At 40.8% G+C, this 24,446-nt stretch overlaps 1 protein-coding gene across 3 annotated transcripts in view; it reads right to left on the reverse strand.

The window, feature by feature from the left end:
• The window catches only part of PSTPIP1 (proline-serine-threonine phosphatase interacting protein 1), a 174,014-nt gene that overhangs the window by 48,862 nt on the left and 100,706 nt on the right, over nucleotides 1-24,446 (reverse strand). For all 3 annotated transcript variants that reach the window (XM_030187310.1, XM_030187302.1, XM_030187320.1), the window contains exons 4-7: nucleotides 22,920-22,954; nucleotides 20,223-20,329; nucleotides 13,316-13,378; nucleotides 9,487-9,585 (exon numbers count right to left, since the gene is read on the reverse strand). In XM_030187310.1, coding sequence (XP_030043170.1) covers nucleotides 9,487-9,585; nucleotides 13,316-13,378; nucleotides 20,223-20,329; nucleotides 22,920-22,954 — 304 coding nt within the window. The remainder of the gene's footprint in view (nucleotides 1-9,486; nucleotides 9,586-13,315; nucleotides 13,379-20,222; nucleotides 20,330-22,919; nucleotides 22,955-24,446) is intronic.

Genomic DNA, 24,446 nt, shown 5'->3' on the forward strand with positions numbered 1-24,446 from the left:
ACGCGCCTTAACTTTACAGGTGTGCTAAAAACGCTAACGCACTTTAGTAAATATACCCCTAGGTCTCAGCTTCAGGAAGGCTTTACACCTCAACTGAGTGCACCTGGCAATGTCAGGAAACAGGAACAGTTTTAGCCACAAAACGGTTCAGCTTTTTTTGGAAAATATGCCTTAAGAACCATTGCCCCGGTACAAAATAAGTACCTGAATATATGTAAACCGCTTTGAATGTAGTTGCAAAAACCTCAGAAAAGCGGTATATAAAGTCCCATTTCCCTTTCCCTATTTCAGATTCTACATGGAATGTTGCTACTATTGGAGATTCTGTTGCTACTATTTGAGATTCTACATGGAATGTTAATGTTGCTATTCCACTAGCAACATTCCATGTAGAAGCCTGCCCTTGCAGATCAGCAGTGCAGCCGCATTGCTAATCTGCAAGGGCAGGCTTCTACATGGAATGCTGCTAGTGGAGGAGTAGCCTAGTGGTTAGTGCAGTGAACTTTGATCCTGGGGAGCTGAGTTCAATTCCCACTGCAGCTCCTTGTGACTGTGGGCAAGTCACTTAACCCTCCATTACCCCTGGTACAAAATAAGTACCTGAATATATGTAAACCGCTTTGAATGTAGTTGCAAAAACCTCAGAAAAGCGGTATATAAAGTCCCATTTCCCTTTCCCTATTTCAGATTCTACATGGAATGTTGCTACTATTGGAGATTCTGTTGTTACTATTTGAGATTCTACATGGAATGTTAATGTTGCTATTCCACTAGCAACATTCCATGTAGAAGCCTGCCCTTGCAGATCAGCAGTGCAGCCGCATTGCTAATCTGCAAGGGCAGGCTTCTACATGGAATGCTGCTAGTGGAGGAGTAGCCTAGTGGTTAGTGCAGTGAACTTTGATCCTGGGGAGCTGAGTTCAATTCCCACTACAGCTCCTTGTGACTGTGGGCAAGTCACTTAACCCTCCATTACCCCTGGTACAAAATAAGTACCTGAATATATGTAAACCACTTTGAATGTAGTTGCAAAAACTTCAGAAAAGCGGTATATCAAGTCCCATTTCCCTTTAAATTTCTGCTCCAATGAGCCCTGAACCACTAACAAAGTTGTTCTCTTAGGGGGTGTTTTAGTAAGCCGTGGTAGCATTTTTACTTCGCAGTAGAATTCAGCTGGTGGTAAACACCAAGATACCCATTATATTTCTATAGGCATTTCGGCGTTTACCGCCAGCTGATTTGTACTGCGAACTAAAAATGCTACCGTGGCTTAGGAAAAGATCCCCTTAGTTATATTATCTTGTGAAGATTCTAAACACTTTGTCAAATCCAGGCTATTTGGGGAGTTTTATATATGACAGTCACCTTCCTGGTTACCCAATCGAATATTCTTAGGCAAATAATTCAACTGTTTAATCTTGTGCTTCTAATTTGAGACTGTTGAACTTCCCAGTAACCCATTATCTATCTGCTATGGAACTGTCCTTAGTTTGGATATTTTTGAGAGTAAACAGCTGTATTATTTGCCTAGGAATATTCGATTGGGTAACCAGGTAAATAATCTTGTAATCCTAGTAGCCAGTTGAGGTTTTAGATAAAGGGGAAACTGCTATTTATTCACATGCATAGTCCTGGTAATAGTGTTGCGAGATAAAAAAAAATATTCAGGACATTCAAGATCTTAAAAACAAAGCATAAAGCTTTGAAATGGATTCTGGCCTGAACAGGAAACCAGTGAAGAGTCTGCAACAATGATGTAAAAGGCTCATATTTACTTTTAGAAAGAATTGAACGAGCTGCTATGTTTTGAAGCAGTTGGTTGAGCTAAAGATTTGGCAGTCAGGCCTAGACACAGTGAATTACAATAAATAAGAGTCTGAACCAATTTCTGCCCAGAATATCTATTTTCCTTGTTTTCCTTCCCATTGTCCCCTTCTTCCTCACAAGCTAGAGGCTGTCTTATTTATTTTCCATCTTTTGTTAGAGTGAAATACAAAAAATCTTTATCAACTTTGTTTCCTTACCAAGCAGTCTCAGCTTGGTGTTCTCTGCCTGCTAAACTTAGGATGATTTCTCCTTATTTGCTATTTCATAAACAACTGAAGGCCTATTTGTTTAAAAGATTTCTTGATTAGGTTTGTATCTCATGTAGATTTTTCTGGAATTTTATGTTATTCGTTTTGAACCTGTATATGGAAGTTGGTGGACTATAAGCATCATTTATTTATTTATTTATTTATTTTATTTATTTGTTACATTTGTATCCCACATTTTCCCACCTATTAGCAGGCTCAATGTGGCTTACATAGTACCGTAAGGTGTTCGCCAAGTCGGTAAGAACACGTACAAAGTGGTGTTATGGTAGAATAAGGTTCATGTGTTACAGACACATTTGGGAATCATAGAGAGGAAGAGCTGCGTTATGTCCTTTACTAGCGTGAGTTCCTTGTGTAGAAGGGTTCAGGCATTTCAGTTGGATCATTAGGGTATGCCTTTTTGAATAGGTCACCATTATCATTACCAGGAGAAACCCAGATTATTCGTATTTGAATTTAAGTTATTCGGCCAAATACAAATAATATATTTGGGGTAATATTTGGAGCTGAATTGAATAGGAATATTCGTTACAGCCAGTGGCGTAGGAAGGGCGGGGCGGTGGGGCAGTCCACCCTGGGAACATGCTGCTGGAGGGTGCAGACAGCAGCTACGTTCCTGTCAGCTCCGCTGGTTCCCTGCTCCCTCTGCCCCGGAACAGGTTACTTCCTGTTCCGGGGCAGAGGGTGCAGGGAGCCAGTGGAGCCAACAAGCATGCGGTGCTCTCTGCACCCTCCAGCAGCCAAGAATGCACCTGGGGGGGCTTGATGCACCGGGGAAGGGGGTGTCATTGCGCTGGGGGGGGCTTGATGTGCTGGGGAGGGGGGTGTCGTGCTGCACCCTGGGGGAATGGACGCCGCTGCACCTGGGGGGGGGGGGGGGTGCGCAGCAGTGATCCGCCCCGGGTGGCAGCTGACCTAGGATCGCCACTGGATACAGCCCTAATAGAAATGGGCATGTAATCCAATATCCTGGATTAACAATGCCAGAGGAAAGAGGAGGATATTAGGCTCCTTTTACTAAGCGGCAGTAAGCCCAACGCAGGCTTACTGCTTGCTGTAACAGAAGTACTGCCAGGCTACCGCCACAGCCTGGCAGTAGTTCCCACCCCTACCATGCCATCATTTCTGGCGCTACAAAAATGTCTCTTTTTGTAGTGCCAGACTGTACCTGGCAGTAATCGGGCAGTGCCGTGCGCTTCCCAGTTACCACTGGGTTAGCGCGACAACCCTTACGTCACCTCAATGGGTGGCGGTAAGGGCTCCCCCCCCCCCAAAATGGCCATGTAGCAAGTGCTTTACTTGCCACCTGGCCATTTCCTGCAAGAAAGTGAGACCTTCCCTTTTACCAGCTGCGGTATAAGGGGGCCTCGGTGAGCGTGTAAAACACATGCTGACACCAGTGCTGACCCCCTTTTGCTACAGCTAGGTAAATAGTGTAAGAGCTAACACAGCCTTAACTATACTTGAAATGTTGTACCAGAGGAACACAAACAAAACCAATTCAGTGCTATACTCGAAATGCCAATTTTCTCTAATCTTGACAATAATAGCAAATAATCAATCACATGAAAAGCTGCAGTAAGGTCTAATTGGATAATCATTACATCTTTTGGTTATCTCTGTGCACTATTTATGTCATCCAACATTCTTACTAAGAATGTCTCTGTAATGAACCCTTCTAAGAATTCAGATTGAAATGGGTGGAACGCATTTATTGAATTCTAATATTGTATTACCTGAGATCCCACTGCTTTTTCTAAGAGTTAGGAAACCATCACTGAATAGATCAGATCCTGCTAGTTTTTAATCTATCATTTGTATCCAAAGCAATGGGTGGACAACTGAGCGCTTCCATAGATTAAGAAAAGAACATTGATCAAGCTTATATTCAGAATATCTAAAAACATAGAAGAGAAAAAGCCCCAACAATCTTTAATCAACTTTGGAGGAATATTGTCCACTAATGATAAGGTACTGTGAACTAAAAAATGCAGCTTGTGCAATCAAAAACTAGTAAGAAGATTAAAATAGGAAAAATGAGTTATTGTCAATCTATCATCTCTATTTCCCTTGTGTACACTTTAGACTCGGAGTAGTGAAAAAATATTTACTATCAGAGAGGATAAGCCATGCAAGACAAGAACTTTGCAAGGAAAGTTGGAGACACTGAGAGAAAAGGAATGAAGGACTGGAGAGAAGGAGTACAATGAGATAAGGGAATAAAAGAATCAGTGGAGAAGGTGGGGACAGAATGGGGACACTATTGGGGTGAGTAGAAATCAAACATGACTTTACAAGTATAGAGTTAAACTAAATCCTTCCAGGTCAAATCCAGGATCAGCGTTAGGGGAAGACAACCAGCAGGACCACCGAGAGACTAGGCTGGGCCCGGGGCAAGGCCGCACCGCTGCTGCCCCCTGCTGCTGCAGTCCGTGGTCTCACCTGCCTGCCTCCATGGCTCCGGGCCCCCTGTATTCAAGGCGGCAGCCGCAGATCGCCTCTCTTCTGGCCTTCCCTCCCTGTGTCCCGCCCTTGTCTAATGTAACTTCCGGTTCCACGAGGGTGGGACGTCAGACTCATAGAAACAGAAGCCTGCACGGCCGCGTTGCTGATCCGCAAGGGCAGGCTTCTACATGGAATGTTGCTAGTGGAATAGCAACATTAACATTCCATGTAGAATCTCAAATAGTAGCAACAGAATCTCCAATAGTAGCAACATTCCATATAGAATCTGAAATAGGGAAAGGGAAATGGGACTTGATATACCGCCTTTATGAGGTTTTTGCAACTACATTCAAAGTGGTTTACATCAGGTACTTATTTTTGTACCAGGGGCAATGGAGGGTTAAGTGACTTGCCCAGAGTCACAAGGAGCTGCAGTGGGAATTGAAACTCACTCCCCCAGGATCAAAATCCACTGCACTAACCACTAGGCTACTCTTCCACTCCACTCAAAGGGAGCACACACTACTTTTCAAGAATACTCTATGCTGCCCGCGCTGTTTGCCACACTTAGGCAAGCTGATACAGGTTTACACTAGTATCCTATAATGGAATCAGGGCACCCAGATATCATGATAGGATAAGCATTCCCTGCACTGCCCCATTATAGAACTGCCCCCTCTCCAGATTCTGCATTGACCTGTGTAAAATCAGTCCTGGCCAAATCTGCATGAACAATGGTCATATCTGCTTCAGAAATGTCAAGCTTATAGAGAAATATGGATGGAGTTCTTAGATATGAGGCAGCAGGCAGACAGGAGTAAACAGCAGGGCTGCATTTCTGAAGGAGGCAGTGAAAACTGTAAGGCTGTTCATAGTTATTAGATTCTTTAATTTGTCAATTTGTATTTTCTATTATCTTTTCATTACTTTTTATTCTTTAATTTATTTAGGGCTGCATTTTGATTAAAATTTGAAACACAATTAATTAATTGGTAGGTCCATTACCCTATGGGGCCCTTTTACTAAGTCGCATAAGCATCTGCGCCAAAATGGAGTTACTCCCAGCTACTGTGTGGCTCTTGTGGTAATTTTATTTTTGGCACAAGTCCGATACGCGCGTCCGAAAAATAATTTTTATTTTCAGATGCGCATGTTGGGCGTGCACCAAGTGCCATTTGACACACGTAGGCCATTACTGCCCAGTTACCGTGTGAGACTTTACCGCTGGCGGTAAGGTCTCAGACCCAAAATGGACGCGTGGCAATTTTCATTTTGCCGCATGACCATTTTCGGCAAAAATTTTAAAAGGCATTTTTTTACAGTTGCACTGAAAAATGATTCTGCACGCGTCCAAAACACACATCTACACTACCGCAGGCCATTTTTCAGCACACCTTTGTGCCTAAATTTATACTAAAATTTTTATTTAAATTCCTAAATTTAGGAGCATAAACATTAGTAGACAACAAAGGCAAATTTAGGGTGGAAATGAAATTTAGGAGCTTAGCACTGGCTTTCAGTATTAGGCTAATCAAGTTTCAATTTTATTAATGTTTGATATTCAACTCAATAGCAGACTTTTTAAGCGGTGTACATTAACGCAAATTATCAAGATACAAGAAAGAAAGAAAAGATAACGGAGATAAAAGTTACAATCTGCAATTCAGGGAAACAAATAGATCAAAAGTCAGTACTTATGCAACTAGATGCCAGGGACCTCTTCTTCGGCTCTCTGATGATCTCAAAGAAGGAAATCAAAAGGCATATGCATCATGAAATAGAAAGGTCTTCAAATCAGGCTTATATTTTTTGGAAGAATGCTCCAATTGTACAGTAAATGAAGAGGAAGGCATTCTATACACTAAAATTGAATCAAGTTGCACATGTCTAAATGAAGGTATAGAGAATCGATTTTGTTGTGATGACCTAAGTTGTCTACAAGGAGTGTATGGTATCAAAAAACCATGTAAGAAAAAGGTATACCAGAACAGTACATTTGATACCAACATATTCTTATATTCTGCAAAATCATTTAGGTTCTCCATGGCTAACGTTACAAAAGAACCAGACAATTTCTGGAAAAGAACAACAAAGTTGATACACTTCTAATTAAGCTTGTATTAAACATTTCTTGAAAAAGTAAGCCTTTAAATGTTTTCTGAATAAATTATATTTTGTAAGTGTTCTTACTTGAATAGGAATAGCATTCTAAACACGTGCAGCAAGATATGCAAAGTTAGATGAAAAAATGATCTTGGAACGGAGTCCCTTTGGGCTAGGAAATTGCAGCAGTAATGGGTTTCTAGATGGAAAACCAATCAGCCTTATCATGTAAGATGGGGCATCTCCATATGAGCTTCTATAGAAAGCCAATACAGTGTTCTTAGAATAGATGTCACTTACGCCCTAAAAATCAACTGAGCAGCCACATTCTGTATACTTTGAATGTTCTTCAATAGAAATTTAGAACAACCTAAATAAGTGCTATTACAGTAGTCCAATTGTCCTAAAATGAGACTCTGCACTACTATTTTGAAGGCCATTGGATCTAAGCAATTTCTGATTCTTCTCAATTTTCTCATCATGAAAAAAGTCTTCTTCACTAAGTGGCCCTTTTACTAAGGCGAGCTGAAAAATGGCCTGCAGTAGTGTAGACGCATGTTTTGGATGAATGCAGAATCATTTTTCAGCGCACCTGTAAAAAAAATGCCTTTTTAAAATTTTTGCCGAAAATGGACATGCGGCAAAATGAAAATTGCTGTGCTTCCATTTTGGGTCTGAGACCTTACTGCCAGCCATTGACCTAGCAGGAAGGTCTCATGCGGTAACCAGGTGGTAGTGGTCTATGCACATAAAATGCCAATTACCGCCCATGCGCCACAAAATAAAAATATTTTATGGCATGCTTAGTGGGCGCACGTAAAAAATAAAATTACCTCACAGGCCATGCAGTAACTCAGAATTGCTGTGCATTGGGTGCACATAGGCGCTTACGCAGCTTAGTAAAATGGCCCCTTAGGCATTTATCCGCAGTTCAGGAGTTAACGTACTTGATAATATAACCTCCAAAATTTTCAGACTAGATTCAAACCTGAAATCTGGATTAGTTAACCTAGCCATTCCCAATCCAGTCCTCATGGCACACCTAGTTCCATCTGTTTTTCAGGATAGTCACAATTAATATGCATGAGATAGATTTTGTATGCACTTCCTCAATTGTATGCAAATCTAAGTCATGAATATTCATTGTGAATATTCTGAAAACCCAAAGGAACTTTTAAAAAAAAAATCAGACCCGAAAAAAGTGCTACTCTATAAGCCATGCCTAAAATTAGGCACGGTTTATAGAATAGCAGTTATGCCTGGGAATCGTGCCTAACTTTAGCATGACCATTTGCGCCAATTGAAATGTAGTGCAAATTTACATATTTAGATTAGATGCGTGTTCCCATTATTCTATAACAATGTGCATTAATTTTAAGAATGTTACCATTTTGCCCATTACCCTCCCATTTACATGTCCCATTTTACAAATAGAAGAAATATACAGTAAATATATGGACCTTAATAATTTTCTTTTATATTTTATTATCTTGTTGTTTTAGACGATATGTTTACGATCACAATTTTTACTACGACATTGTTTATTATGACATTGTTTATTGATATTGTAGCTTACCCTTGTTATTGTGTAAGCCACATTGAGCCTGCAACTAGTGGGAAAATATGGGGTATAAATGTGTTATATAAATAAATAAACATAAAATTCAATTAAATTTAATTCGTGCGAATAATTGTTTGTTAAAAAGCTGAGTATTGGTGCTAATTAGCTTTGATTTAATTAAATTGTGTGCCCAAATTTGCATGCACAATTTTGACACCTTTTACAGAATTAGGGGGATGGCGTGTAATAGCAAATGCATTGTACCAGTAGGTGGACCATGGGCGTGTCATGGGCATTCCACCTAGCAATGCACGCACCTTATACAAGTGTCAGATGCGCATATTGCAAGGCGCACTTAAGCGTACCAGTTTATCCCTGCCATTGACCTGATAAGCTGTCATGACTACGTTTCAGCATGGAAATGCATCTTTGCACTACTATTCTATAAAGATCCACCCCAGATTTTACATTGGGGTGGTATAACATGGCTGAGCCGCTGGAGGAAAAGGTAGCAGTTGTGGTGAAGGGTTAATGTTGTAGGGAAAGTGGATTGGTTGGGAAGGCTGGAGAGAGAGGAAAGAAAGAAAAAACGAAAGGAGAATTTACATCGAGCTTGCCCATGTGAGTGAAAGGTCATTTTTGGCTGACCTACCCAGTTTTTCTTTTATGGGATTTGAGAGATGTTATTGTGGTGTTGAGGTTGTTAAGGTTGAGGGTAGGGTGGCTGGGAGGAGGGGGGTTTGGTTGTCATAGTGGGGGGGGGGGGGGTTGAACAATCAATTTACTTTATCATACTTTATCAGTGTGAATTCAGTAGTAAACTGTTGGGGAGTTTATTGAAAGGGAATTGGAGGGAGGTTCATGGACTTAGGAGGAATGGGTTAGTTCAGCAGAAACACAAACCATACCTTTGGGATCAGTGAAAATTTGAAATGTCAGAATGAGACTGTATGACTAAGAGGGGTTTATTACATTGGCCCCTAAGAACTTTTCCTTCTCCTCATGGATGTCTAGCAATTAGCTGCTATAAAGGTGACTTCGGCTTAGATCTTTGGAGCAAGCAGAAAAAGGGGAGTGCAATTTGGAAGGAAGATAAACTCTTTCTGATGAACCCGGAGAAAAATATGTATTGTATTTATGTTTTAAACAGTACATGGGTTTGTATTACATGGTTAACTGTGATCTATATCAAGTTTTTATACATAAATAAATCTACAGGTAATCGCTTGCCTGTTCAATCTCTATAGCAAATTGCTCTATTTATGACTTGCACTAGCTTACCTTATCCACTTGTTTTGGGTTGCCTGAGGATGACACGGTCCTGGAAATTGATTCAGCTTCATCTGAATCTCGGCATTTTTGTTCATAAATCTTCTTGGACTGGATCGAGAAAATGAACAAATATATTATTAAGGTAAGGGCAAACAAATCAAATATTTCTCTATACTTTTCCAAATTTACCCAGGCAAGTTACATTAGTGTATTCAGATGCTAAATTCATCCTATTTTGAAGAAAGCAATGAGAAGAAATGTGTTGGGTGTGGTTGAACAGACTGTTAATTTGAGAAGTTTGGAGAACGGCTGTATAACATAGATATGATAGAGGTCTATAAAATACTGAGTGGAGTGGAACGGGTAGACATGAATCACTTGTTTACTCTTTCCAAAAATACAAGGACTAGGGGGCATGCAATGAAGCTACCACGTAGTACATTTTAGACAAATCGGAGAAAATATTCCTTCACTCAAGGTGTAATTAAACTCTGAAATTTGTTGCCAGAGAATGTGGTAATTACCAGGATTTTAAAAAGGTTAGAATAATTTCCTACAAGATAAGGCCATAACCCATTATTAAGATGGATTTGGGAAAATCCACTGCTTATTTCTAGGATAAGCAGCAAAAAATCTGTTTTACTGTTCTGGGATCTTGCCAGGTACATGTGACCTGTATTGGCCACAGTTGGAAACAGGATACTGAGCTTGATGGACCTTCGGTCTGTTCCAGTATGGCCACGCTTATGTTCTAATGTCCCCCTCAGTGTAGCTAGTAGGGAAATCCATTCTGAACTGTACCAAAATCTGTAACTGTTAATAAACCTGAGCTGGACTTATTTTAAGTATATAAATATTGTTTATTTATAGTATGTGGAAATAAGGGTCAGAACCAAGCTGCAGGAGACACCTTGTGAATCCAATAAAAGCTTTTTTTGACAAGCTTTCGAGAGCTATTCTCTCTTGATCGGGTCAGTGAAGAAGTATACTGCATTGATTCTTCATGGATCTGATGAGAGGATAATTCTGAAAAGTTTGTCAAAGATACATTAGGTTAACCAATAAAAAGGTGTCACTTAGAACATGGTTGTTGACCATTATTTCCACATATCAAAGTGGACTAACATGGCAGTCACAATTCTCTACTTCTTGAGCAAATCGCCGGTGACAATAGTTCCATGCACTAGAGATCACCACAATTTCACACTATTTGCTGCAGCTTTCCCAAGAACTGAGATATAATCCCTGAATGTTTTCACCTGCTCCGTTTATGGTTTATGGTGTATTAAGACTTAATGTACCACCTTTTATGCAGAGCAAAGCAAATCAGTTTACAGCCAATTATAAACCTATTGGACACAACTATAATCTCACAACATAGTATTCGTGTTCGTAATTATTATTATAATAACGCAAACTGGGTGGGGAATTACAAACGTGATAAGCAACAAACCAAAAGTAATCCACGCAATATCAGCATATGAAACTCAATTGTGACAAATTTATAGTGAAAAAAGGAAGGAAAAGCCTCAAAGTAGCTCAAAATCAAAAAGAAGCTTTATAGAGCTAAATCGATCTGAAGTTTGAGGTTGGAAATATCTACCAGAAGCCTTTCCTGCACTTCATTTGAGTCATGAGATAAGTGGTCTTCACTTTTTTTGAGCCTTGATATAGTGCAAAGATTTTATTATTTTTTCCTCTGAATGATTAAATGAAGTCATACAACTTTTGGGAAGGTTTTTGCCGATGATGAAGTACAGATCTATTTAGATCGATTTAGCTCTATAAATCTTTATGATTTTGAGCTACTTTGAGGCTTTTCCTTCCTTTTTCACTATAAATTTGTCATAATTGAGTTTCATATGCTGATATTACTTATGCATGGATTACTTTTGGTTTGTTGCATAATCATCATTATCCTTGTATGCTGTCTTTGATACAAAGATTAGCAACTATGGTGCCCAGTTCTCTCTGTATTTAGCGTTCCTTTTTGTTTTGCCTGTATTTTTAGATCTTGGGAGCCCAGACTCTATTATGGAATTCTAGGACAACCCAGCGTTTAAGGTCATGAGCCTTGGCCAACCCAAGGAGATTAAGACCAAATTTGCAAACTAAACTCAGATTCTCTGCTTGGCAATGCTCAGCATAGCCACCTGACTGGTTTAGGGTAGGTATTTCTTCCTTAAAATCAGTCTCCTTAAAAAAGGCTCTTTGCTCATGACATTAATCTCTATGGGGCCTTTTACCAAACTACGGTAAGCACTAATGCATGCTTACCGCAGCGAAAAATGCCTTACCGCGGTGTCCCGCAGTAATTTTGGGATCGGCATGTGCTACCCATGCACTAAAAACTGGAATTTATTTTGTTGCACTGGGGGCAGGTCTGGGGGCAGAAAGTGGGTGTGTTCTGTGCTAATCAATTAGCAAAGTTACATTGATGCATTCTAACTGATCAGCGAATGAGACCTTCCCACCTAAATGGGTAGCGGTAGGGACTCACATGCTAATGGTCCTGCACTAATGGGAAAGTTAGCACGTGACCATTAAAAAAGGAAATAGAAAAATTGGACATTTTACACCTGCGGTATAAATGGCCTTAGCATGCAGGAATGGCATACTGAGGCCATTTTTTATTTCAGTTTGGTAAAAGGACCCCTATCAGGCTTATTTTCAAAAGAGAAGGGCACCCATCTTTCGACACAACTCGGGAGATGGGCGTCCTTCTCCCAGGGTCGCCCAAATCGGCATAATCGAAAGCCGATTTTGGGCGCCCTCTACTGCTTTCCGTCGTGGGGACATTCCAGGAATAACATGTATAGAATGTTTGTACATTTGGGAAGCTTGCCAGGTGCCCTTGGCCTGGATTGGCCGCTGTCGTGGACAGGATGCTGGACTCGATGGACCTTTGGTCTTTTCTCAGTGTGGCATTATTTATGTACTTATGCTTAACACATGGGCGTCCTCGGCCGATAATGGAAAAAAGAAGGGCGTCCCTGACGAACACTTGGCCGACTTTACTTGGTCCTTCTTTTTTTATGACCAAGCCATGAAAATGTGCCCTAAATGACCAGATGACCACTGGAGGGAATCGGGGATGACCTCCCCCTACTCCCCCAATGATCACTAACCCCCTCCCACCCTAAAAAAAATTTAAAATATTTTTTCCAGCCTCTATGCCAGCCTCAAGTATCATACCCAGCTCAATGACAGCAGTATGCAGGTTCCTGGAGCAGTTTTAGTGGGTACTGCAGTGCACTTCAGGTAGGCGGACCCAGGTCCATCCCCCCCCCTGTTAAACTTGTGGTGGTAAATGTGAGCCCTCCAAAACCCACTGTACCCACATCTAAATGCCACCCTTCATCCCTAAGGGCTATGGTAGTGGTGTACAGTTGTGGGGAGTGGGTTTTGGGGGGCTCAGCACATAAGGTAAGGGAGCTATGCACCTGGGAGCTTTTTCTGAAGTCCACTGCAGTGCCCCCTAGGGTGCCTGGTTGGTGTCCTGGCATGTCAGGGGGACCAGTGCACTACGATGCTGGCTCCTCCCACGACCAAAGGGCTTGGATTTGGTTGTTTGTGAGATGGGCGTCCTTGGTTTGCATTATCGCCGAAAATCGGGGACGACCATCTCTAAGGTCGACCAAAATGTTGAGATTTGGGCGTCCTCGACCGTATTATCGAAACGAAAGATGACCGCCCATCTTGTTTCGATAATACGGGTTTCCCCACCCCTTCGCGGGGACGTCCTGCGAAGACGCCCTTAGGAAAACTTGGGCACCCCATTCGATTATGCCTCTCCATATATCCACACTTTCAATGAGTATAGAACCTTAACACTTACCTCTATTGTTTTCTTATAAAGTGACACTTTATTCTTTTGCAGACGATCCATAGCAGACTCATACTGCAAGAAAACAGCAGAGAAGCTCAGTAATCCTGAATTTCTTTTCTGTATTATTATTGTTACATCATTAGGACTAGATTCTATGTATCACGCCTAAAAAAACTGGCGCCAAAATGAAACACACCTAGACGTATTCTATAAAGCACACCTAAATTTAGGTGTACTTTACAAAATAAGCCTACATCTTCACAAGGTTTATAGAACATGCTGATGCTTAAATTACGTGCAAACCAGGTGTATTCTATAACTAAATGGATAGATTTTAAAAACGCCCACAACCCACTCATTCCATGCCCAAGGCCACGCCCCTTTTCAACTACATGACTTAGAATTTATATGCAACACGTTATAGAATATGGTTTAGACAGTTCTGAGCATGAATTCTAATGAATGCCAATTAGTGTCAATAATTGATAAGTGGCAATTATCAGCACTGATTGGCTTATTAACTAAGTTGTGCCTGCAAATCCAGAATACGACTGGATTTGCACGCACAACTTAAGTCGCGTTATATTGAATCCGGGGGTTAATGTCCAGACAATATTCTCTGAATTTCCTTTGCTGTTTTTTTCTTTTTTTTCCTTTTTGCATGCATTGCCAGTTTTCTGATTGAATGAGACAGCAACTATCCCCAGTGGACTCATCCAATTCCAGCCAAATCCAAACATTGCATTCCTGCATCCTTATTCTATGATTCACTCCCTTGGCTGTGCACAAATGGTATACACAGATACAAAAACAAGATACGTATTGCTGGTGCAGTGATTGGCAAATTACACAGAAATGCACACATTCTCCCAGATTCTATATATTGTACCAAATTTCTGCACCCAACTTTATGCTTGCACAAATAAATTGACTAATGAGCTCAGAAACATCAATAATGGAACGCTAACAACCAATTATTGATGTTAATTGGCAGTCTTAAAAATCTGCCTACGCATCTCAATGCACGCTACTTTATAAAGCATAGGATAAAACCTATGGCGTCTGAAAATTCTGTGCCAAAAAAAATATGCCTAGGCTTATTCTGTAAAGTACGCCTAAATTTTATAGAATAGGCTTACATTTCCATGCAGTATATAGAATAAGATTGAGCGCCTCTCCACGCAACCAAATGCAGTTGCGGCCATTTACCCCATGTTTTACTTGGCGTAAATCCTGGTGCCTAAATTAGGCGCAGAACAGCTGTATTCTATAACAATGTGCATAGATTTTAGAAATGCCCACACCCTGTCCATGGCCACTCTCCCTTTTCAGTTATGCAACTTAGAATTTAGGCGCACCATGTTACAGAATATGCTTAGTGAGTTGTGCACGTAAATCTTAAATCCAATTAGTGCTGATAATTGCTTGTTAACATCCAATTAACAGCGCTGATTAGCTAGTTAACCAACTCATTTATGAACATTATTATAGAATACACTTTGATTTTTGGGTGGAAATTAAGGCGCCATATATAGATTCCCAGGGATAGTGCCTAATTTCAATCGTACGTATCTGAAAAGGGACGTGGCCAGGGGTGTGCAGGGGTGTTCTAAAAGGTTGCAAGCAGATTTACAGAATTCGCCCACAGCACGCTTAAATTAGAAGCCGGAATATACACCTGCTTTTAGCAGGCATAAGTACAGCACCCAAAAGTTAGGTGCAGGATCCACACCGACGCCCATTCTATAAAGGGTATGTTCTCTTTTACAGAATAGTGCTTAGTGCTCAAGTTTTTCAGCACCATTTGCTGAATTGAATTGATATAACACAAACACATGCACGCAGACACAGCAAGGTCATAAACATCGCCAACAATTGTATTTGTAATGAGAACTCTACAACTAACTCTTCTCCTGTACTATAAATCCTTACAAAATCCTGATTGCTGCAGAGTTTGTTTTCATGCTTGATTTCAAATATTCCACCAGTTGCACAAAATAACAAGCACTTGCTATATATTTCCAGACTATCTTGTGTGTGACAATTCACCCTGCCACATCATGCTTTGCTGTGTCTCTGGTTCATTTTGAAACCCTTATGATGAACGACTCCTGATGCAGGCATTTAGTGCTGAAACAGAGCCCCTGTCGGGTCAATGATGTACAGCATCAATTTACATGATTGATTAAAGGACCTGTTCAGGATTTGAAGGCTCTTGGTGCTTTTCTGCCTTGTATTGTTTGGGGTGTGCTTTGAATCCCTTTCTGTACTGCTTTGCTGTCTCTCTCATCAGAAGATCAAAAGGCCAAAAGGCACCATATCAATTTTACTTGTAAGGTGGAGATTAGAACCTGTGCATCTCATGCCACCTCAAGAGACAAGACAAACAGATCAGAAATCACAAAGTGCTAGTGCTTAAAAAGTGTCAAGAAATTGCAAAAAAAGCACAATAGAACTTCCAATGTCCACAAATATGTTTTCTCATGGCCCAGAACCAAACAGTAAGAGGGTCATTTACTACGAGTGCATACTAAAGCCAATGTTTTTCGTGCCATATAATCTATTCCAAAATGAGCCCTGCAGTAAATAATATACATTGTGCTCTTAATAAATGACCCTGTAAATAGAAAAGAGAAAGGAAAAAGTTGTCACAACTCCTCAGTTGTAGTTTCTGGATAAGAACCAGCACAAGTCAGTAGTAACACTGATTTCAGTAATAAAGGTCAATAAATAAGAACAACAAATATAAGACAATACTTTATTTAACTAACCAAATACATTTCTTGGCTAGCGTAAGGAACCTGACACTACTTCCCTCCGGTTAGAACAGAATGAGCAAAAGATAATGTCAGCAAATCATAAAAAGCATTCCAATGACAATGTAAAGAGAAAAGTGTGTGTTGGGGGGGGGGGGGGGGGGAATGGAATGTGGATGGGTGATCAGAAGATAATAGGCTTTAGAATGTTTTGGTTAATAATGAGTTAGAAAGCCCGGATCTTTGTTTAGTCCTCTCTTGTCATAATCCAAGTACCTGATCATGTTAATTAAAGGATTGTTTTAAATTCTCCTATGTTCCAATTATAAGATCAGCGATGCAGTGTTCTGATCCCAAAAAATGTTCCCAAGGAAGGTATCAACTTGGTCTGCTCTGTGGCTTGTGATCTTATGCCTATGTGAGTTTATTCTTATCTTTAATATCTGGCCTGTCTCACCAGCATAGCATCCTTTTTGATATCAATTGTCACCGGAGTCAGGCCAGCTCAACCATGAGGCAAAATAGGTGGGTGCGTACACAGCAGCAGGTTGGGGGGGGGGAGGGGAGAGTAAAGAGCACCTGCAGCCAAAGCAGAACAACCAGACAACTCAAAGAACCACGGGGTCCTACTTTTATCTGCAGGGAGGGTGGGTAATTTTCGAATAGCCCATTTATCTGGTTAACTACCCATGATTGTTGAGCTTAATTATGAAAATCTCAGATACAGCCTAGGGAAATGAAAGATAATTGGGGTGGGGGGTGAAAGGTTAAAAGTTCTCCTAGGGTGTCTAAAACCCTTGCACTGACCCTGACTGTAGTTGCTGAACTGCCTTCACTGGAAAGCTGTTCCAAGCACTGATCATTCTTTCCATGAAGAAATATTTCCTTATGTTGCTCTTGAGTCTAGCTCCCTGGATTCTCATATCATGAGCATTCTTTCCTACCAAAATAAAGTTTGTTTCCTGTGAATTCTTTATAACTTTGAGCTATTTAAATGTCTGTCATATCCCTCTCTATCCTCTCCTCTAGTATATACATATTTAGGTCCTTCAGGCCCACATGAGATGAAACTGAGGAAACTAATATGTCCATCACTACCTTTGAAAAATATTTTGCCCCTGTGAAATCTCTTTTGGAGCATCAGGCATGTACTGGGCATCAGAAAACTGTCCAAAGTGTATTTTTGTGAGCATTGAATTATCACTGGAATAAAAGCTACTGCTGATGGGTGTAGAAGAAATTTTTCTCTCTCTTTATTTTTTTTAATTTAAATTGTTCTTTAGTCTGGTATTTTTGGCCAGATGTTTTTACTATTCCAGAAATTCTCAAACCAATTGAATTCTGAATTGAGGAGAAAATCTTCTTGATGAGGAAGAGGTGCAAATGGAAAAAAAAATTATGGGGCCCTTTTACTAAACTGCATTAGGAAATGGGCACAGCGTGTTTTAACATGGGAGTTTCCCATGTGCGAAGTCCATTTCCAATGTGTCAATATTTAAGGCATTTTTCAATAATATTTTTTCAGGTTATGCACTAATGTTCAAATTAATGCATGATACCTGCTAAAATGCAGGAGCACTTAGGGTCTCCTATTTAAACTTAGGGGGCCTTTTACTAAGCTGCAGGAACAGTGACCTGTGCTAGTCTGGACACATGAAATTGGCGCATGCTGGGCCATTTTTTACCGTGGCAGGTAAAAAGGCCTTTTTAAAATGGGGCAGTAAATGGCTGTGCACTAATATTAAAAGTAGTGCGTAGCTACTTATTGCCTGAGCCCTTACCGCCACCTATTTACTTAGCAGTAAGGGCTCAGGCAATAAATAGTGCGGTAATCAGGCAGCATGCAGCAATGTTGCCACGCTGCTGATTACTGCTGGGAATGCCCCCTGCAGTAGAAAATAGAAAATTATTTTCTACCATGGAAAACAACACACGCCAACTTTGTAATTACTGCCAGGCATCCGTGCTACCCCGGATTTAGGGTCGATTTGGCATAAGCTACCTGCGCGGTAGCCCTACCATGGCTTAGTGAAAGGGCCCTTAGCGCTTTCCACGTTAAGCCTTTGTTATCCAGTTAGCATGTGCTAATGTGAATGCACTAGCTAGATAACATTTCCAAGCCCATTCCCCCTGCCCATGACACACCCTTCCTAAAATAAAATGTGTTAAAAAATATATAATGCACAATTGGTGTGCATTGACAGGCAAATTACTGCAAAACATTTTAATACATTTTGCTGTAAAGCCTTATCTCCCACATTAAGCAGACAATTAGTACCTAGAGGCCCTTTTACAAAAACTGTGTTATGTTTGTTTTCACATCATTTTTGGGCTTTAAAAAAAAAACTTTCGACCATGTTGGGTATTATTAGGAAAGGTATGGAAAACAGGTGTGAGGATGTTATAATGCTGTTGTATCGCTCCATGGTGCGACTGCACCTTGAGTATTGTGTTCAATTCTGGCCACTGCAGAATTGGAAAAGGTGCAGCGAAGGGCGACTAAAATGTTAGCGGGGATGGGACGACTTCCCTATGAAGAAAGACTAAGGAGGCTAGGGCTTTTCAGCTTCGAGAAGAGACGGCTGAGGGGAGACATGATAGAGGTATATAAAATAATGAGTGGAGTGGAACAGGTGGATGTGAAGCATCTGTTCACGCATTCCAAAAATACTAGGACTAGGGGGCATGCGATGAAACTACAGTGTAGTAAATTTAAAACAAATCAGAGAAAATATTTCTTCACCCAACGCATAATTAAACTCTGGAATTCATTGCTGGAGAACATGGTGAAGGCAGTTAGCTTGGCAGAGTTTAAAAAGGGGTTAAATGGTGTCCTAAAGGACAAGTCCATAAACCACTACTAAATGGGAAAAATCCACAATTCCAGGAATAACATGTATAGAATGTTTGTACATTTGGGAAGCTCGCCAGGTGCCCTTGGCCTGGATTGGCCGCTGTCATGGACAGGATGCTGGGCTCGATGGACCCTTGGTCTTTTCCCAGTGTGGCATTACTTATGTACTTATGTACCCATTTCTGTTAATAATTTTTTAAAATGTATCAATTAGCTTAACTCATTGTAATTTATAGGTTAACGTGTAATAAATTGATTCAGTGTACTGTAACTTTTTAAAAGCAGGCTAACAAATCAAGGAGCCCTTTTACTAAAGTGTGCTAAAAGATGGCCTGCGCTGTAACTAGCACATGGGTTTTCCTGAATGCTGAGGCCTCTTTTAGCAGGGCTGTAAACTGGGCAGTTTTTCATTTCTTCAATTAATGGCCACACACTAAATTCCCAATTAGCGCATTGGCCATTAGCATAGGAGCTGTTACCGATACCTATTTACTGAGTGGTAAGGGTTCCCACACTAACTATGTGCTAATCAGTTGGTGCACGGCAATGTAGCTGTGCTAACCGATTAGTGCTGGACATGCCTACTCTCCACCTCCAAACACCTGGGAAATGTGCGTAGATGCCAAAACTACAGTAGGACACCTCAGCATGCCCTGTGGTAGTGACTTTTCCCACATGGTAAGCAAGCGTTAGTGCTTACCGCTGCTTTGTTAAAAAAAAAAAAAACAAATTAATCCTTAGAGCTTGAAACAGACTGATCCAGAAAAAACAATGCTTTTATAACCCAACCAGGGGCGGAACTCACCATATGGGCAACCGGGGCCTAGTGCCTCTCTCCCCACCTGCACACTACAGCCACCCCAGCCTAATATGAAGGGCCCTAGTGCTCTAGTGGCCTCTTTGGGGGCAGGAAAGAAGCCCATTCTTTCCTTCCTGCTGCGCTGCTCTGTCAGGCAACGCCATGTCTTCCAAACAGCTGCCAAGACTATCGAGACCCACGAGATCGCCACAGGAAGTCACAGCAGCCGGGTAGAGCAGCGGCAGCCAGGAAAGAGTGGGTTTCTTTCCTGCCCCCGGAAAAGTCCACTAGACCACCAGGGCTCTTCAAGGTAGGCCCAGGGAGCTGAAGTGTGCAGGGGACGCTGGAAACAAATGGGAGGCCCAATGACCCTTTCTGGCCAGGAGCCCAGATCACTGTCAGTCTGCCCCTGAACCCAACTGTTCTGTACTGCAGCATCCCCTTGAGACTTAGGTGAAGATCTTACCATCAGTGCTCCAATATGGATGTCCCTGGGCATACACTCACCTTTTTTCTCAGTTCCTTTTGCCGTTCTCGGAACTCCTCAATTCTTTTTAGCTCATCCTTCATTGTTTGTGCCAACTGGATGTGGGAGTTTCCCACATTCTCAATTTCTAAGACAGAATTAGAATGCAGCAAGTTCTTAACAACAGCTACATAATAACAGACCACTCGATATTCAGTGCTATTTAACATCAAAACTGCTGCTGACTGGTTAAACAGCGCTTAACTGGCTATCCGCCAATATTTAGCAGGGGATAACTGTAACGTATAGTAACTTAGTAGATGACGGCAGAAAAAGACCTGCACGGTCCATCCAGTCTGCCCAACAAGATAAACTCACATGTGCCATTTTTTGTGTATACCTTACCTTGATTTGTACCTGTCTTTTTCAGGGCACAGACTGTATAAGTCTGCCCAGCACTATCCCCGCCCCCCAACCACCCGCCCCGCCTCCCACCACTGGCTCTGGCACAGACCGTATAAGTCTGCCCAGCACTATCCCCACCTCCCAACCACCAGCCCTGCCTCCCTCCACCGGCTAAGCTTCTGGGGATCCCCAGAGGTAAGGTCTCATGTGTTAACTGGGCGGTAATCATCAGCACATGTACACTGCCGATTACCACAGGGTAAGTGCCACATGTTTTGGACGTGCATCAAAAATGGAATTGCCACCTGGGGCATGTGGTAGCCAGGCAGTAGTTCCAATTTGATGCACATTGGACGCGCATAGGCGCCTACGCACTTTAGTAAAAGGGCCCTTAAGTCTGAATATCAACATAGCCGATATCTTCAAACTGGCCAAAAATAACCCAGATATTCAATGACGCCACCGGAAATGGCCCAGCATTGAATATCCAGGCTTAGCACCAACCATGGGATTTAGCCGGTCTAACTCCTGCGCTCTGAATATCGGCCCCAGAATGATTCCACTTGTACAGCACTGAGTACACGAACGGCATGCATAAATAATAGAGGGATAGGTCAATTTTCAAAGCTGTTTACTAAGACAAATAGGTAGATATGAGCAGTTGTTTGAAACAAAATAGCAAGTATCAGTGGTATTTCCTACTTTGTTTTATGTCATTTTGAGATGAAATGACAGAAAAAAAATCTAATGACATTGGTGTGATCTTCTGGTCCTTGTTATTTTCCATGCACTGTTTGCTAACAGCACACGTTCAGAGCATGATTCTCCTACTGCTTTCATAACTGCAAAGTCTGTGGGCACATTTTACCTGCAGATCTCATACCAAGGAAAAATGGCCACAAACACTTCCACCTCTTTTTTGCATGGGTAGTTTTTACAACCAAAACAACATGCATAATTTGAAAAATGCAAAAGTACATGTGTTATTGCAAGAACACCTCCACTAAAAGCAAAGAGAAACATGTGGGTTGTTCCAAGGTGTATGTAAGATCATTTTCACATAGGTAAAACACTGCTGCGCCTGTGAAAATGGCTCTGGAAATTGCCTCTCTGTTGCCATGGGTGTACCTTAATTGTGAATTACATGCTTTAAACGCAAAACAAAAAAATGCATGAAAATGTTTTTTCAAATGGCATAAAATAAGTGAAATAGAAAAGAAATACTTTTTGCACGTACACCCCTATAAATAGATATTTATCCAGGTAAATTGTACTGACTGAAAATTGTCCTCCATTATCTGGCTCAAAGGATGCAAAGAAAAAGGAATTCCTGCAGCTATGTTTAGGTCAGGGAGGTAAACAGGGCAAGGACATTTTTTTCAAAAGTGCTTGTGCTATTTTGCATGCACATGTACACACATCTGTACATACACACACATGCACTTACCCTGCTCTCCCCCCCCCCCCTTCTTTCCCCTGCACAAATAACAAGTGTAAAGTGAATACCTGCTTGAAAGAGAAATGACTTAGGACATCCTTTTTCATACATTACATTTCCCAATTTTTTCTTGGCTGTGAGCCCATGCTCAAGGACAAATAAAGCTGTATGATCCCCCCAGATGTGCAGAATAATGATGCAGTTATGGAGAGCCCAGCTAGGTCGTGACCCCAGATACAGGTACTGGAACTCTATTTGGGGTCCTGACCCACAAATTAGGAAGCTCTGGTACTGTGCATGCACATCAAAAACTTCTGTGTACTTTGTATCTACATGAGCTATTTTGGAGTGTTTTATAGGGTTGCTGAAATATTACATTATCTTGTGAATGCTTTTGTATATACAGTATTATGTAAAACACTTTGGTTTACAAAGGTGATTTATAAATGAACAAATTAAACCAATTTAAAATTGCTCTCTTGCCATTATGATGGGTGTTACAATAATATATGATCTGAATTCAATTGACAGGTATCTGAAGTGGGTCCAACAGCCTGACTAACAAGTCACTGCCAGGAATTCACACGGCACTTTTTCACTGGTGAATAATGGGTGGAGACATGCAAATCATTTCTGTTATGTGATGTACAGTTCAAATAAAGTTATACAAATAGTACTGCTTTTACAAAATGACTGAGAACAAAATCTAACCACATCATTTGAGATCAATCTAAAGGTAGCCCTGGCAGCTAGTGACTGTTCATTTTCCAACTTCAAAGCAGAATGAAAAATGAACCAGGAAGGAGCAGGTAAGTCTCAAGAAAGTGCCAACATTCTTTCAAAATCCATTTTTAGACAGCATTGGGCTTATAAAACAACATTTCAAAACACTTACGTTGCTTCAGAATATCAAACGATGCCCTCAATGTGCTGAAAGGAAAAGAGTTTGCATTATTGTTTGGAACAGAGTGTGGCTACCTAATCCCCTGAAACTGGCATTAGATACTGGCAGTCAAGCCTTTCCTGCAGGCACACCTTGCTAGTTGAGTTTTCAGGCTTGTCTCACAGTTTATATGCATGGGATAGATTTATATACAAAGGAGATCAGTTACATTACGTTTATTTCTAGACCGCCTGACCCATACGTTCTACGTGGTTTATAATAAAATATAAAGCAAAAAAAAAAAACCTCAGGAATTATAATTATATCAACTGAATTAAAAGGAGAATTAACTAACAAATCTGTTAAAAGGAATAGTCTTCAGAAGTTTCCAAAAACTGTTATAACTATTCAAATCTTCCAATTTTAAAGTAAATGAGTTCCAAATATAAGGAACTCATACAATTCAATAGAGATATCCTGAAAACCAGACTGTTTTGATGTTCCCCTTGATAGATTTCAGAAACACTATATTATAGGGCAATGGTAATCCATTCATTTCATTTAGGGGTCCTTTTACTAAGCTGTGGTAAGAATTGGTCTTTCTTGTGCGCTAAGGTCAACCATGGCCATAAAAAAGCCTTTTTCCTATTATCTTCATTAATGGATATGAACTAATGTTACCATTAGTGTGTGAAATACACAACACAGAAAACCAAAACAGTCCCATAAGATTTCAATCAAAAGAGCACAAAAAGGAGTGGGAAAGATTAAACAGCTGATCCAGGAAAAAGGACTTTTATTAACGAATGCTCAAACCAATAGTATTAGACACAGATGGTATATATAGTGCCAGTCAGAGATGGACCCTATATGGGCCATATTTCGGCTGACAAGCCTTCATCAGGGGTCCTGATACAAGAGAAAGAGTTTCACTAAAATTCAATATATGGCATGTGCCTATTTCACAGCGTTAAAAAGCGGACTAGAAACTCCACACAATATGTTGTGACAGTTGTAGAAGTACTTAGGCTGGCACAAAATCACTTATACAGTAATTACCCTGGACTCATTTGCTAAGGGATATGACAGTACCTCTTCGGTGGCCCTAAGCTCGGCTGCTAGGCTGCACCAATGAAAGGAATAAAGCCAAAATGAAAATATATTATTATAGACATAAAAATAATATGGCAAAATGCAAAGCAATTTAGAAAAATATACTTGTGCTATACCAAAATATACTGATTAATACCAATAGATATATAAATAGATACATGATTACACCATTAATATGTCCTAAGAAGATTATGAGAAATTACACCTATAATATAGCCTGAGAAGACATTACCCACTTTTAGTAGCGAATTAGACTACTGATCACAAATCCTGGGACAAACCAGTCCTTTAAAGACAGAAACCATAGCCTATCTTTAGTCTGAACTATAGGTAGTAAATCCTGCTTCTCTGACCCCTTGCAGACCATAGGTTGCAGACTTCTGGTGTCGTGAAGAATCAGATTCCTCTATTGAGACTCTAGCAGGA

This window comes from Microcaecilia unicolor, chromosome 1 (genome assembly GCF_901765095.1).
Source record: "Microcaecilia unicolor chromosome 1, aMicUni1.1, whole genome shotgun sequence".
NCBI classification, from domain to species: domain Eukaryota; kingdom Metazoa; phylum Chordata; class Amphibia; order Gymnophiona; family Siphonopidae; genus Microcaecilia; species Microcaecilia unicolor.